Source organism: Ixodes scapularis, unplaced genomic scaffold (assembly GCF_016920785.2).
Source record: "Ixodes scapularis isolate PalLabHiFi unplaced genomic scaffold, ASM1692078v2 PGA_scaffold1__304_contigs__length_218370807, whole genome shotgun sequence".
NCBI lineage: Eukaryota > Metazoa > Arthropoda > Arachnida > Ixodida > Ixodidae > Ixodes > Ixodes scapularis.
The window spans coordinates 110,624,171-110,638,055 of NW_024609846.1; the positions used below are offsets into that span (position 1 = coordinate 110,624,171).

The 13,885-nt window shown below is 45.8% G+C and overlaps 1 protein-coding gene across 1 annotated transcript in view; it reads left to right on the top strand.

The window, feature by feature from the left end:
- The window catches only part of LOC115310667 (neprilysin-4-like), a 133,298-nt gene that overhangs the window by 108,142 nt on the left and 11,271 nt on the right, over positions 1–13,885 (top strand). Inside the window, exons 17-18 of the mRNA XM_029969124.2 lie at positions 5,847–5,912; positions 6,010–6,096. Of these exons, the coding sequence (XP_029824984.2) occupies positions 5,847–5,912; positions 6,010–6,096 (153 nt within the window). The remainder of the gene's footprint in view (positions 1–5,846; positions 5,913–6,009; positions 6,097–13,885) is intronic.

The following is a 13,885-nucleotide window of genomic DNA, read 5'->3' on the forward strand; positions in this document are numbered from 1 at the left end:
ATAAAAATAAAATTTGTGAAATGAGGAGAGGCGTGAAATTTTCCGACGTAGAAATAAGGGTGGGAGCGATAAGGTTTGATATCACATTAATGAAACTAGATGTGTAGTGGTAATTAGTGAGTATGAAACGAGCAGATCTGTTTTAGGTGGCTTCCAAAGCATCAATCAGGAAGGCCTTACAGGGATCCCAGATGGATGCTGCATATTTTCATTTGGGTTGAATTAGGGTTCTGTACAAAATTAACTTCAAAGATACAGGTGCTAGTAAAAAATTAGTCCTAAGGTAACCTAACATGCTACTAGCATAGGGCGCGATGTACTGAATATGTGTTTTCCAGGAAAGGTTGTAATTTAAATGCACGTCTAAGTATTTGATGAATGCAAGAGCGTCTAAGTTCGCTTGGTTATAAACGTAGTTAGGATTTTCATAGGACTGACGGGACACGCTCATTGATTTGCATTTGTTGGAATTAAGGCACACAGACCGTGAGTCACACCACTGGACAATGTTGGGTATATCAAACTTGAGCACATAGCCGTCACTATGGTCAGTTATTTCCAGGTAAATCACACAGTCATCAGCAAGTAAACAGAGAGGTAAGAGGATGTGAAGTAGAAGATCGATAACCTAAACTAAGAATAATGATGGTCCTAAGGTGTGGAGCACCGGAACCAGCGGTAGCGAGAGATCCAGAATCATTGACAGTTACAAATTGAGAGCTGCTGGTTAAGAATTATTGAATTTATGTCAACTTTTTAAAGTCTATATTAAAGATCCACTGAAAAGAAAAAAAAACAGTCTCGTTGGGACAAGACTAACAAAAAAATTAATTTAACGCAAAAAAAAAAAAAAAGCTTAGAGCAGTATTGACGGCGAGATAAGTGATTTAGTCGGAAGTCACTTCTTTTCACCAGTTTTCTCTCTCGGCATTTCGGGCGCGTGGAGGAGAGCTGGATCGGCTTGGCCATCACGTTGATGTGGAAAGTGTGTATGACCATTCCGTGACGTTATTGACATTGCGCGCAAAATTTTAAATACATCTTGCGCCGTCAATATTAAACAAAAAATATTTTTTCGGGTAAAATGAATTTCTGGACACGCGTGTCCCAAATTTAAAATTTTTTTTTAACAGTTTGGAAAGAAAAATATTATTTTTTTATATTCAGTGGTTCTTTAAGCTTTGATAGTCTAAGAACCAGAAGTTTATAATAGACTCCATCGAAAGCTTTGGCAAAGTCCAAAAATATGTAGTCAGCCTGAGATCCTAGGTCTAATAATCAATGAAGGTCATGAGTGAGTTATAGAAGTTCAGTTTCACATGAAAATATCTTTCGAAACCATGTTCAGATGGGCTAATAAAGATGTTACGAAAATTGACAAGGTGAAAAAATATATGATCAAGAATTTTGCAGACAGCACTAGTAATGAAAGTCACCCAATAACTGAGAGGGGAATGTTTGTCACCTGTTTTGTAAAGGGGAGCCACGTTTGCTGCTTTTCACTCTAAAGGGAGAACAGACTCTTGCATAGAGTGTTCATTCAGTTTGGATAGTATAATTGATGAATATACGTCAGCATGTTTTTAGACTTACAATTTATTCAATCCACTCCTGCAAAAGGGGACAACTTTAACCTATCAGTATGATGTTCAACCCCAGCACAATATGGCAGAGTGGTCCATTCGCAAAAACTCAGAGCTACCCAGTACTTGGGACTCTTGGCTACTATCACGGGAGAAAGATTCAGCAAAAATGTATTCAAAACATTAGTACTCCCTTTCAACGGCATACTAGTGCCGTTCTCAGTTTCTAGCACGACTGAAGAATGAGATTTTTCAGACAATATTCCGAAATGGTTTGGGTTTGTTAATAATACTTTTCTTGTTGTTTGCGCTTAAAATTATTGAAACTTTGCATTGTCAATATCTTTTATAGATGCCTCAGCGGTTGTGCAATATTTTGTGCGTTGTTGTTTAAATCTGAATTTAGCAGCACTAAATAAACGTTTCTTGTTATTTGAGAGACGTTTGAGGGCTCTATTAAGTGATTATTATCATTATTATTACTATTAAGCTCCATAGTGACGGTGGAATTCTCAAAAACTGTTCTCACGGTTATGGACACATTGGTTTGTGATTTGACTTTGTTTTGAAACCACTGCCAATTTTATTCAGCTAATTCGTGGGGGGAACCCCACCACGAGATCGTTTAGAAATGTTGCTAGTTCATTCTTAGTATTCTCAAAGTCAGCTTTGGTATAATCTTGAAATAGGTTTGTGCGAGTGGACGGTTTGGGCACTGCAGTTCTAACATTAAAATGCATAAAACAGTGATCAGTAAGTCTTGGTAGATGTAAAATAGGTGAAACAAGATCAGGGTCGTTTGACATAACAAGATCTAAAATATTTGTTGATGACGGGGTAACTCTCGTAGGTTCAGGGACTACTTGCGTTAAGTTCGAATCTAAGCAAAGTTTAACAAAGTCATTACATTCGGGTGAGGTCGTGGTCGTAGATGAATTAGTTCTTGTCCACACAAAGAAGGATAATTACAGTCACCTAGAGGAAATATCAGGGAACTGTGAAATCTCTTAAATACGGTACATAATGAGTCATGAAAGAGCTTTAATGAATGTAGATAAGCTAGCTGGCGATCTATAGCCAACTTCCCAAATCCACGAAGAAAACATTAGGGCGCAAACGGGTTAGTGAAGGTTTAACGTAATTTAGAAAAACCTCCAGACTGGAGAAAGGCGAAGAACAACACAACACAGGAGTGGAAAACGTAAAGGGGACGAAGCTTGCATTTTGCGGAATTAGCGTGTGTTGTGTTGTCTTTCGTCTTTCCCCAGTCTCCGGGGTTTGTCTTAAATTATCCCACAATCCATTTCTTGCGCTTGGGGAAAATACACACCCAAATTATTTCTAGACAGCTAATTGTATTTACATAAAATTATTTTACTTTATTAGCTACTGCCATGAATGCACCGCCACCACTCCTATTCTGCCTGTCGATTTTGTAGATATTATACTTTCTTAGTCCATCAAATAATTCACAGTCCCACATTTTCGCAGAAAGCCAAGTTTCTGTCAAAACCATGACGCCATCTCTAGTAAAATCAACAATTGAACACAATTCACCTCGTTTTTTTAACAATGCTGAATATATTAGTAAAAAGAACTGACTTGAAATGGGTAAAACCCAAGCACAGCCCCTCGCGGTCTGTTATTTTCGATCCCGACGCCTGAGATGTGTTACTAAAAGGAGGGTAAATCTGTCCGTCTGCAACTACTAATGCTGCAGTGGGACTATTTTCAAGAATCTTATCGATCACCGGATTGTAAATGCAGCTTTTATTGTTAATGTACATTTTATTGTATCGATGCTTCAAAACGGCATTTCTTCCTTTCGCAAATTATATTAGCTTCTTTCGTGCGGGACGCGTACTAAGCGAAAAATCTTCACTCATGTAGACACGACTAGGCTTTAGTGAAGATCTGGAGAGTAAAATTTTGTCTTTTAGTTTACTTAGTAGGATGCAAACATCACCATATCAAGTGGACACTCACTCTGACAATAGGTACCGATTTTGTGGGTGGTCCTTTATACTCGGTTTATCCGCTACCTGGACCTTTAGTGACCGCCTAAATAAGTTGAACACCGTTTCGTATGTTTGTGCCTAGGTTTCAAATAATGCATCAGCAATCCTGTAGAAAACTAGATTATCGCGACGAGAATGAATTTCTGCTTTTTCCAGACATGTACATAGATCCCAGTTATCCTTTTGAAGAATATCAATCGAACTTCGTGTCACGCCAACCTCTTCGTTGAGCAGAGCTACGGCAGAAGATAATTTTTGGACCTCAGTCAATCTCTCTTTAACATCAGTTATGACCGTTTTTATTGACTCTTGGCTTTCTTTGACTTTGTTGAGTGACGTCACTATTCTCAACTGAGTTTGAGCGTTTACAAGAGCGCGTTCATAGACTACTTTCAGCATATCTTTCATTTTATTAATGTTTTTTAAGTTCAGCTTCACTCATCGGAGCGGGATTGGACTCAACGTCACGCGAAACCATAAGAAGCGGTCCCACCACATCAGCACAATCACACATAGTTTTACAAAACACTTGTGAGAATGGACGCACCAGTAAGCACAAGTTGCTTGTTCTTTCGCGCCTAACGCGAGACTTGAACCAACCTGTACGAACAAGAATGCGCAATGAGTGATCTGCTCGCTCTGGCAGATTCCGTGCTCACTCAAGGCTGACAGAGATGACAGCCGTCTATAAGGGCGTCCGCAGAGGGGGCCTTCGGAGCCGCTCGTGTGGACGCTGATGGCGCTCCAGTTGTGTCGAGGGAATTTTTCAATAGTAGGTTACCCGGCAGACAAGTCGTGTCACCTCGGTGTCGATACGTTTCATCGTGAAGGTTAAAGTGATCGTGATCCAAAAATTTACTGTCACCGCCGGGCAAAGGGGCAAGGGCCGTAGACTGGAAGCAAGCCGTAACCTACACGAACAAGAAGGCGCAATGAGTTGTCTTTATGGTCTGGCAGATCTGGTGCTGACTCATATTACAGCATTCGAATCGTTAAATTATATTCCGGTTTATAAAAAGCAAAGAACAAACAAAAAAACCTCAAATCCGAGAGCAAGTGGTGCCGAATGGTAAAATTTGCCACCTGACTTCAGAAATATGAAATTCTCGAGCAATTAGTATTCTAGAACAGTAAACTACAACAGCAAACAAAGTCTGGCGAGACACGAGGTCAAATGCCTTGTTACTCCCAGAGAATAAAAACGTTACCTGCGCCGCACTAAACCATTGCCATATGGCAGAAGCCACAGTTCGATTCAAGTAGAGGCGTGGGGCCATAAATTTAAGAAATCATATTAAGAAAATAGCTTACACAAACAAAATCCACGAGATAGTACACGTGCTATTTTTATTTTATAATACCGCTCCTGCTTTAAGCACAGGAGAATATTCTAGTGCCTCAAGAACTGTCCTGCCTCTGTGTGTCCGTCCCTATGTGTTTCGTTCTTTCGTGTTTCAAGTCAAGGCCATATGTTGGGAAAAGCCTATTTTTAGTGGTACGTAAGCTAAGAGCGAAACTGATTTTTTCGCTCTTTCTCTCTCACTTGAGATTATATTTCAACACGCATGGTGATCACCGCTCAGCTGATCCATTTCATTACACAAAATCTTTGACTGGGTAAACGCATTAAAAATATGCCCATTTACCCGATAATAACTGCATTATTAACGTTCTTAGATTAAATGTTCTGAAAAAATGCTCGACGTGTTTAGATGGTTTGTATGCCAAACGTATTGTCTCGCAAAACGTGGTAAAGTTTTCACAAGATTGTGGTGTTTCCACCAATTACCCGTAACTTCCCAAATCTTCAAGCACATGCATAATACAGGCTACTTCCTTAGTGATATGAACATATATCACCGTACTCGAAGTATGATATATATATATATGTGTGTGTGTGTGTGTGTGTGTGTGTGTGTGTGTGTGTGTGTGTGTGTGTGTGTGTGTGTGTGTGTGTGTGTGTGTGTGTGTGTGTGTGTGTGTGTGTGTGTGTGTGTGTGTGTGTGTTTTTGTGTGTGTGTGTGTGTGTGTGATAAAGTGAGCCACTAAAGGTTTCGGTAAATCACTGCGTTACTCATATGTGCATTCCTAGCCATAGATGTTCAGTACTTGCACTTTCGATTTAAATCGATTAGATAGAAGTTATGGGATATGTGCATTCTGCTTTTAAAACTATAGATATGAGCGATTATTTACATTATTCTACGCTCTTCGGAATAACGTAACATATATGTTCTCTTTCCAGCTGAACGGAATAAATACTCAGGGTGAAAATATTGCCGACAATTCTGGCCTAAAAGCAGCGTATCTGGTAAGAAAGTTAAGGGAGTTAAATAAAGCATCGATGTGAATTCAATTGATCTAGATTAAGATTAATATGTCTATCTTTTCTGTCCATTTACTTTAAGGCATTTAAAAAGTTTAATGACACTGACCAGGTGCTTCCTGAGTTAAACCTAACAGGAGACCAGCTGTTTTTCGTTTCAAATGCCATGGTAAGATTTATTCTGATATTCTACATGAATTCAGATTATAATGTTTAACAACTGTCGATAATATTAATCTCGGTGGCAGAATTCTGGTGCAAGATCCAGTTTCCCATTTCGAAAACTGCAACCTAGACCTTGGAGGAACGTGACTTTTAGCACGACCCCATGCCATTCCAGTAAAACCAGAAACAAAACAAGGCGCATATTTTAACGCAAGAGAAACCTCTCATGCTCTCAGATAAAGGCCAGAAATACTTACACACTTTGTTTCCTTTCATAATTCAGGCTACATATGTAGGATTTTTCACTTCACTTACGAATGTAAGTGAAGTGAAACAAGCTGCATGGGGATCGGCGTCCTTCGTCAGGCTGCTCCTAATCAGCTTTTTGCCCCAGTTCCCTTTTGTCGTGTGCCTTTTCTCCACATGACAACAAGTAAAAACGGATTTATTTTGATTTTCTTGTTTCTTCGCAAATAGCAACACACCAACTAATACTTCAAGTATATAACGAGTAGATTAAAGAGTACGCCGAACACCTTAAGAACACATTTAGCAGATATTAAGAGTGCTTTTCGTTTAATAGTCCGTTGAACTCTGCCGCGGTCTTTTACCTAGTTTGGCCACTCTCGCGTACAAAGTATACTCGTATTTGAATATAGTATTAGTTAACTCGACATATACACCAAGTATAAACTTAGTGTATATGCAGCGCAGGTTCAAAATTAGTTTTGCTTGAGTGTACTATTTCCTGCTGATCTATTAAAAAACAATAAACACATTCTGATGAAAGACAAGATGTGATGCATTAAACATTCAGCTCATCCGCTCATGTGAATTGTCTAGTATACTCTCCCCTCTCAGACGCAGTACCTGGGGGGTGGCCGTCTCGTCCGGTTAGACCTGCGCGGAGCCGTTCTGTTTAGCTGCCTCTCTGGTGCCGTAGTTTCTGGTTCTTCATCGTCCTGGTCCGTGCCCCATGTGAGCGTCGCTGATGCCCCATTATTTGCATCTTCTTTAATGCGACCTTTGCGAATCTGGTTCATGTGTCGGTGAGTGATGTCATTTGCACATTTAACAAGCCACGAACATCGAGCCATTGGTCTAACTAGGGTGCCAGGAATCCAGTTGGGCTTCTTCAGAAACTGCCGAACACTTTCTTCTTCTCCGGGTTGCAGTTGCCTGCTTGGCGGTAACTCTTCTGTTACTATTGGTGACTCTGCTGCCGGTACGAGGCGATCTAGGTGAGTTGGTAGCTCCCGACCAAACATGGCCTTAGCAGGAGTAACACCTGTTGTTTGGTGAACCGTATTATGCTGACGGAACAAGAACCGTGAAAGTCTCAGTTCCACTGGTGCAAACGGTTCTCGGCCCAGCCCTCTCTTCAACTCGCCAACGTATCGCTCTGCCTGCCCGTTGGTAGCGGGATGGTATAGAGCCAATGTTACGTATCGAACTCCATTGTCCTTGTAAAAGTTCTGTATTTCGACAAACACGAACGCTGTTTCGTTGTCTGACGCCACCTTGTGTGGTATCCCAAATGTCGCGAACAGTGAACGCAGTACATCAATGACCGATTCCGATGTGGGACGAGCTACCTGTCTCACCTTTACCCACTTAGTGTAGGCATCTACAACTACCAAAAAGGTACGTCCCTCCAAGGGGCCAGCAAAATCTACATGGAGCGTATGCCATGGTGCCGATGGTTTCGTCCACGAACGAATAGGAGCTTTCGTCGGATTCCTCTGCGTGCGCTGGCATGGCTCGCATGTTCCAACTGTGCCTCAATGTCGTCATCCAAACCTGGCCACCATAAATAACTGCGCGCACAGGTTTTCATGGCCACGACTCCTCGATGGCATGCGTGGGCCAGTGCCATTGCTTGCTTGCAAGTTGTGGCGTGACGACTCTTGCGCCCAGGTGACACATGCGCGATGAATTGCCAACTCTATGGCTCTTCTGCAATACGCGGTGAAGTCGTCTGCCTTCAGTTGCTGTACCGTGCCCTCTTCAATCGCTCTGTGAAGTTTGGACAGGATGGCATCTTCCAGCGTTAATCTTGCCACCAACTCGGTTGTAAAGGGCGGACTTGGAAGGGCTTCGAACATGAGCATGTCACCAGGAGCGTGAGGTTCCTCGATGCAACCCGGTAACGGCAACCAACTTTGCGCGTCTGCGTTCTGATACAATTTGCCGGCTCGGTATTTCAGGTCGTAGTCGTAGGCTGCAAGCTTTAGACACCAGCGTGTCAGGCGGGTTGAAAGTATCTGGGGGACCGGTATCTGCGGTCCGATAATTCCCAGTAGTGGGTGGTGTTCGGTCACGAAGGTTACCGGTCGTCCCGCAATATATTTGTGGAACTGGTTGGCTGCGAACACCACAGCAAGGCCTTCCCGATCAAGCTCAGCGTAGCTGCTCTCAAGAGCCTTTAATGTTCGGGACGCGAAGGCGAAGGCTATCGGTGCTTCCCTGCCTTGACTGTCATGCTGGGCTAGCACTGCACCCACAACACACGGTGAGGCGTCACATGAGATCAGTAGTGGCTTTGTCTCATCGCAGTGCGCCAGTACTGTCCTCTTCAGGATCAGTTTCTTGAGCTCGTCAAAAGGTCTCTGATGTCTTTCTTCCTATTGCCATGGAGTATCTTTCTGTCGCAGCTCATGCAGTACGGATGCTACTGTGTCTCTCTGTTCTAAAAAACGGTCGCAGAATACCAACATGCTCAAAAATGACTGCAGAGTCTGCTTCCTAGTCGGATCGGGTGCTTCCTCTATCGGTTGTTGCTAGAGGCCGCTGCCGTTGCTATCAGCAGTACGCGTAGTACTGACGTCACCGGGCGCTCTATAACAAGAGCACCTTCATACGCGCAGCCAGATCGCTGCCGGCCTCTGCGGAAATAAAGCTGTTTCGCAGTCCTTCCTTCGTCTGGCCACTCCTTGCACCGCAGACATAACAACTGGCGACGAAGATGGGGGCAACAAAGCCAAGACGAAGGTGAGAAGCCTTGAAGCTGCGTCCAAACAGACAGCGAAACATCACCGCACGCCGCTGGGTACTCGGCGACAGCAAGTTTCTCAAGATGGCATCCTCCAGTCATATCGGCCAAGTAGAAGCCTTCGATGAAACTGTGAGTGACTGGCAGTCTTATGAAGAAAGGTTGACGTCCTTTTTTCTGATCAACAAAATACCTGACGACCTCAAGGTGCATGCTTTTTTAAGCGTTATTGGGCCTAAAACGTACAGTCTCTTGAAGTCTTTGACGGCACCTGCCAAACCGTCAGAAAACACGCTACAGCAACTAACCCAATTGCTGCGAAACCAGCTGTCACCGAGAGTATCAGTGATTGGAGAACGAGCGAAATTCCATCGCCGTAGTCAGTTGGAACACGAGAGTATCGCACAATATGTAGCGGAGCTCAGGAAGCTCTCTCAAACCTGTGAATTTGGCGGTTTCCTAGATGAGTCGCTGAGAGATCGGTTCGTGTGCGGTTTGTTCCGTGCGGACATACAGCGGTATTTGTTTGCAGAGGATAAAACGTTGACATTTCAAAAAGCCGTTGAACGCGCACTCGCGTTAGAAGAAGCTAAAAAAAATGTTCAGGAGGCGCACGCAAAAGAAAGGAGCGATGACTTGCACAAGATGAGTACCGAAGATTCCGCGAAAAGGAAACAGTCGTTCGAGTGTTATCGCTGTGGCTCTGATAAGCATTTCGCCCGGGCGTGTCCGCACATTGCAGATAAGTGCATGAATTGCGGCAAGAAGGGTCACGTTCCGCGTGCATGTCGGAGTGCCAAGAAGAAGACTGTTGGCGGAAAGAAGTGGGTCCGGACTCTTCAAAGCGACGACACATTCAACGTCAAGATGCTGTCACCGCAAAGCCGGCGACCCATCACCGTCGACGTGGAACTTCAAGGAACTTCCTTGAGCATGGAATTGGACACGGGAGCCACGGTGTCCATAATACCGAAGCAGCAGTTCAAGAAATTTCAGCCTCCTTTGAAGCTTGAACCCACCGAGCTACGCCTCAAGACTTACACCGGGGAAGTCGTGCAACCCTGCGGTTTCGTCAAAGCGTCCGTAAGATACAAGGGCCAAGAGGACGTTCTACTCCTCTACGTAGTTGACCACAATGGCCCGCCTCTTTTGGGCCGCGAGTGGCTCACACGTCTTCGTCTGGACTGGGACAACATCTGCGGCGTACACAAGCTGTCGGACCCTCATCGGTCTGATGCAAGCAAGAAGTACGAGGCACGCCTAAAAGAACTTCAAGCCAAGTACAGCCGCATCTTCGACGGCACCCTTGGCAAGATAGAAGGTGAGCGAGCCACTTTATTTTTGAAAGAGCAACGTCCGAAGTTCCTCAAAGCGAGAAACGTGCCTTACGCACTCCGGTCGGCCGTAGAGGAAGAGTTGCAGAAGCTTGAACAAATGGGCGTCATTACGCAAGTGTCAACCAGTGAGTTTGCTACGCCTATTGTACCGGTAGTTAAAAAGGACGGCACCATACGTGTGTGCGGGGATTACAAAACAACGTTGAACCCTGTCCTAGACACGGAGCAGTACCCCCTGCCCAAACTTGAGGAAATACTAGCTGCGCTCGCCGGAGGCAAATACTTTTCCAAGCTAGATCTTAGCAGGGCATACCAGCAGATAGAGATGTCGGAGGACTCAAAAAAACTTCTCACACTAAACACGCACAAAGGGCTTTTTGCGGTGAACAGACTCCCTTTCGGAGTAGCGTCTGCGCCCGCGTTGTTCCAGCGCATTATGGACAACATACTTAAAGGACTACCGGGTGTCATATGCTACCTTGACGATATTCTCGTCACGGGAGCAACCGCTGAAGAACACCTCAGGAACCTTGAAGCCGTGTTTTGTACACTTCAGCAGAAAGGTGTTCGCGTCAAGCGTGAAAAATGTGAATTTTTCAAAGAAAGCCTGCAGTATCTGGGGCACATTATCAGCGAGACCGGCGTCAAGCCAAGCGAGGAAAAAGTTCAAGCGTTGCTGCATGCCCCAGCGCCTACTAACATCGCACAGTTGCGTTCACTGCTTGGACTGATAAATTACTATAGAAAATTCACGCCACGGCTAGCAACGCTGGCAAAGCCTTTCTACAGGTTACTACAGAAGGATGCTCCCTGGTGCTGGAATCGGAAATGTCAAGATGCCTTCCAAGCCATCAAGGAAATCTTGTCTTCGACGGAGGTGCTGGCACACTACGACCCGGCACGCCCGCTGCAGCTATCCTGCGATGCGTCTGCGTATGGTCTCGGCGCTGTGCTGTCGCACGTCATGAAAGATGGCACGGTAAGGCCAATTGCCTACGCTTCCCGAACATTATCAAAGGCTGAGGAAAACTATAGCCAGATTGAAAAGGAGGCGCTCGCCCTAATCTTTGGCGTCAAGAAATTCCACTTCTACATTTATGGTCGGGAGTTTACGTTGATTACTGATCATAAACCTTTGCAAGCGATCCTTGGGCCAAAGAGTGGGATCCCGGCAATAGCCGCCGCAAGACTGCAGAGGTGGGCGGTAACTCTGTCAGCCTACAAGTATAAACTTGCCTACAGGACGTCCGCAGGGAACGCGGACGCGGACTGTTTTTCACAACTTCCGTTGCAGTCCACAGAAGTAGACGACAATCACGACGAGACGTTTTATACGCTGCGATTGGCATCTCTACCAGTCACCAGTAGGGACATCGCGCGTCATACAGAACGTGATCCCGTCCTCAGCTTGGTCGTAGACTTCACCAAGAAGGGATGGCCATCACATCTTGATGATAAAGTGTTGAAGCCCTATTTTGACAGACGCAGGGAACTCACAGTCCACGAGCGGTGCCTAATGCATGGAATGAGAGTCGTCGTGCCCCCGAAACTTCAACAGCTGGTCCTGGAGGAGCTACACCAGGGACACCCAGGAATAGTGCGGAGCAAAGCACTCGCCCGAAGCTACGTATGGTGGCCCTCCTTGGAAACGGACTTGGAGAACCAAGTGAGACACTGTACGGCATGCCAACAGCAGCGCCACATGCCAGAAAAGGCACCATTGCACCCTTGGTCATGGCCGACACAACCGTGGTCACGGGTACATGTAGATTTTGCGGGCCCTCTTCGCGGTCGTATGCTACTAGTCATTGTAGACGCGCATTCTAAATGGCCGGAGGTTTTTGTCATGACGTCTACCACCGCAGAAGCGACGATAACAAAACTGCGTGATTTATTCGCTCGGTATGGGGCACCAGAAGCTCTGGTTAGCGATAACGGTGCGCAGTTTACATCGTCCGAGTTTAAAGAGTTCCTTAAAGAACAGGCAGTTCGACAGGTTCTCACTTCTGCATATCACCCCAGCAGCAATGGACTCGCAGAGAGATTTGTGCAAACCCTAAAGAACGCACTACGAAAAGGCCCTGCAACTGAAAGTATGGAGGAAACCTTGTCAAAGTTCTTAATGACATATCGCAACACTCCGCATGCGACGACTCAAGAAACCCCATCTTTTCTTTTTTTGGGTCGTCGGCCACGAACACGGTTGGATGCACTGAAGCCGGCTCTGGATCGTACTATCCGAGCACGTCAGTTTGAACAGACTTCACGGCGCAGGGGTGCTAACAGTGTGTTCGAAGTTAACGATGAAGTGTTCGTGCGTAATTTCAGGAGCGGCCCCACATGGTTCCACGCAACAGTACTGCAGCGGACGGGACCAGTGTCCTACGTGGTCAAGGTGCGGACACCGGATGGACTCCGTACTTGGAGGTGACACAAGGACCACCTGCGCTCAGCGTCTACTGCAGTGACAGCGCCGTCCCTTGTGGGGGAGGACGATACCGACACCATCTATCCTGCGTCTGAAGCCGACGTACCACCTCCGTCTACTGTCTCCGCAAGACAAACGGTGCCCGTCACCCCCACTAACGCTGCGCCTCGGCGATACCCACAACGCCAGAGAAGACCCCCCGATCGCTATGAAGCCTCATGACGTTCCAAATTGCGGTGGAGGAAGTGCTAGAGGCCGCTGCCGTTGCTATCAGCAGTACGCGTAGTACTGACGTCACCGGGCGCTCTATAAGAAGAGCACCGTCATACGCGCAGCCAGATCGCTGCCGGCCTCTGCGGAAATAAAGCTGTTTCGCAGTCCTTCCTTCGTCTGGCCACTCCTTGCACCGCAGACATAACAGTTGTACCTTTTCGTTTGTAGTGTGCATGCCTTTAGCATTAATCTTGTGGCCTAGAAAATGTACTACCGGTACACTGAAGCGGCACTTGGCCTTGTTGAGACGCAGGTTTGCCTTTGCCAGTCGCTGTAGCACGGCTGACAATCGTTCCTTGTGCTCTTGTTCCGTGGCACCACTGACAAGGATGTCGTCGAGGTACACACAGACACCGGTTAGCAAACTCAAGGTGGTCTCCATGAACCTTTGGAATATTGCTGGAGCTGCTGCCACAGTGAAAGGAAGCCCCTTCACCTTGTACAGTCCTTTTACTATATTTACGGTGAGCAGCTCAGCCGTAGCTGGAGTCACGTGAAGTTGTTGGTAGGCTTGCGCTAGGTCGAGGATGCTGGATGTAGTTCCTCCCGCAGACTGCTCTACACTTCCTTCGTTGTTGGCAAAGGATAAGACACCTTTTTCGTGGCCTCGTTCACGGTGCAGCGATAGTCACCACAGAGACGAATGGTTCCATCCTTCTTTCTCACCAACACCAACGGCGTGGCTCACTCAGAATGTTGTGTAGGCTCCAAAATGCCTTGCTGTTCCAGTCGGTCAATCTCCGCCTCGACGGCTGGACGGAGC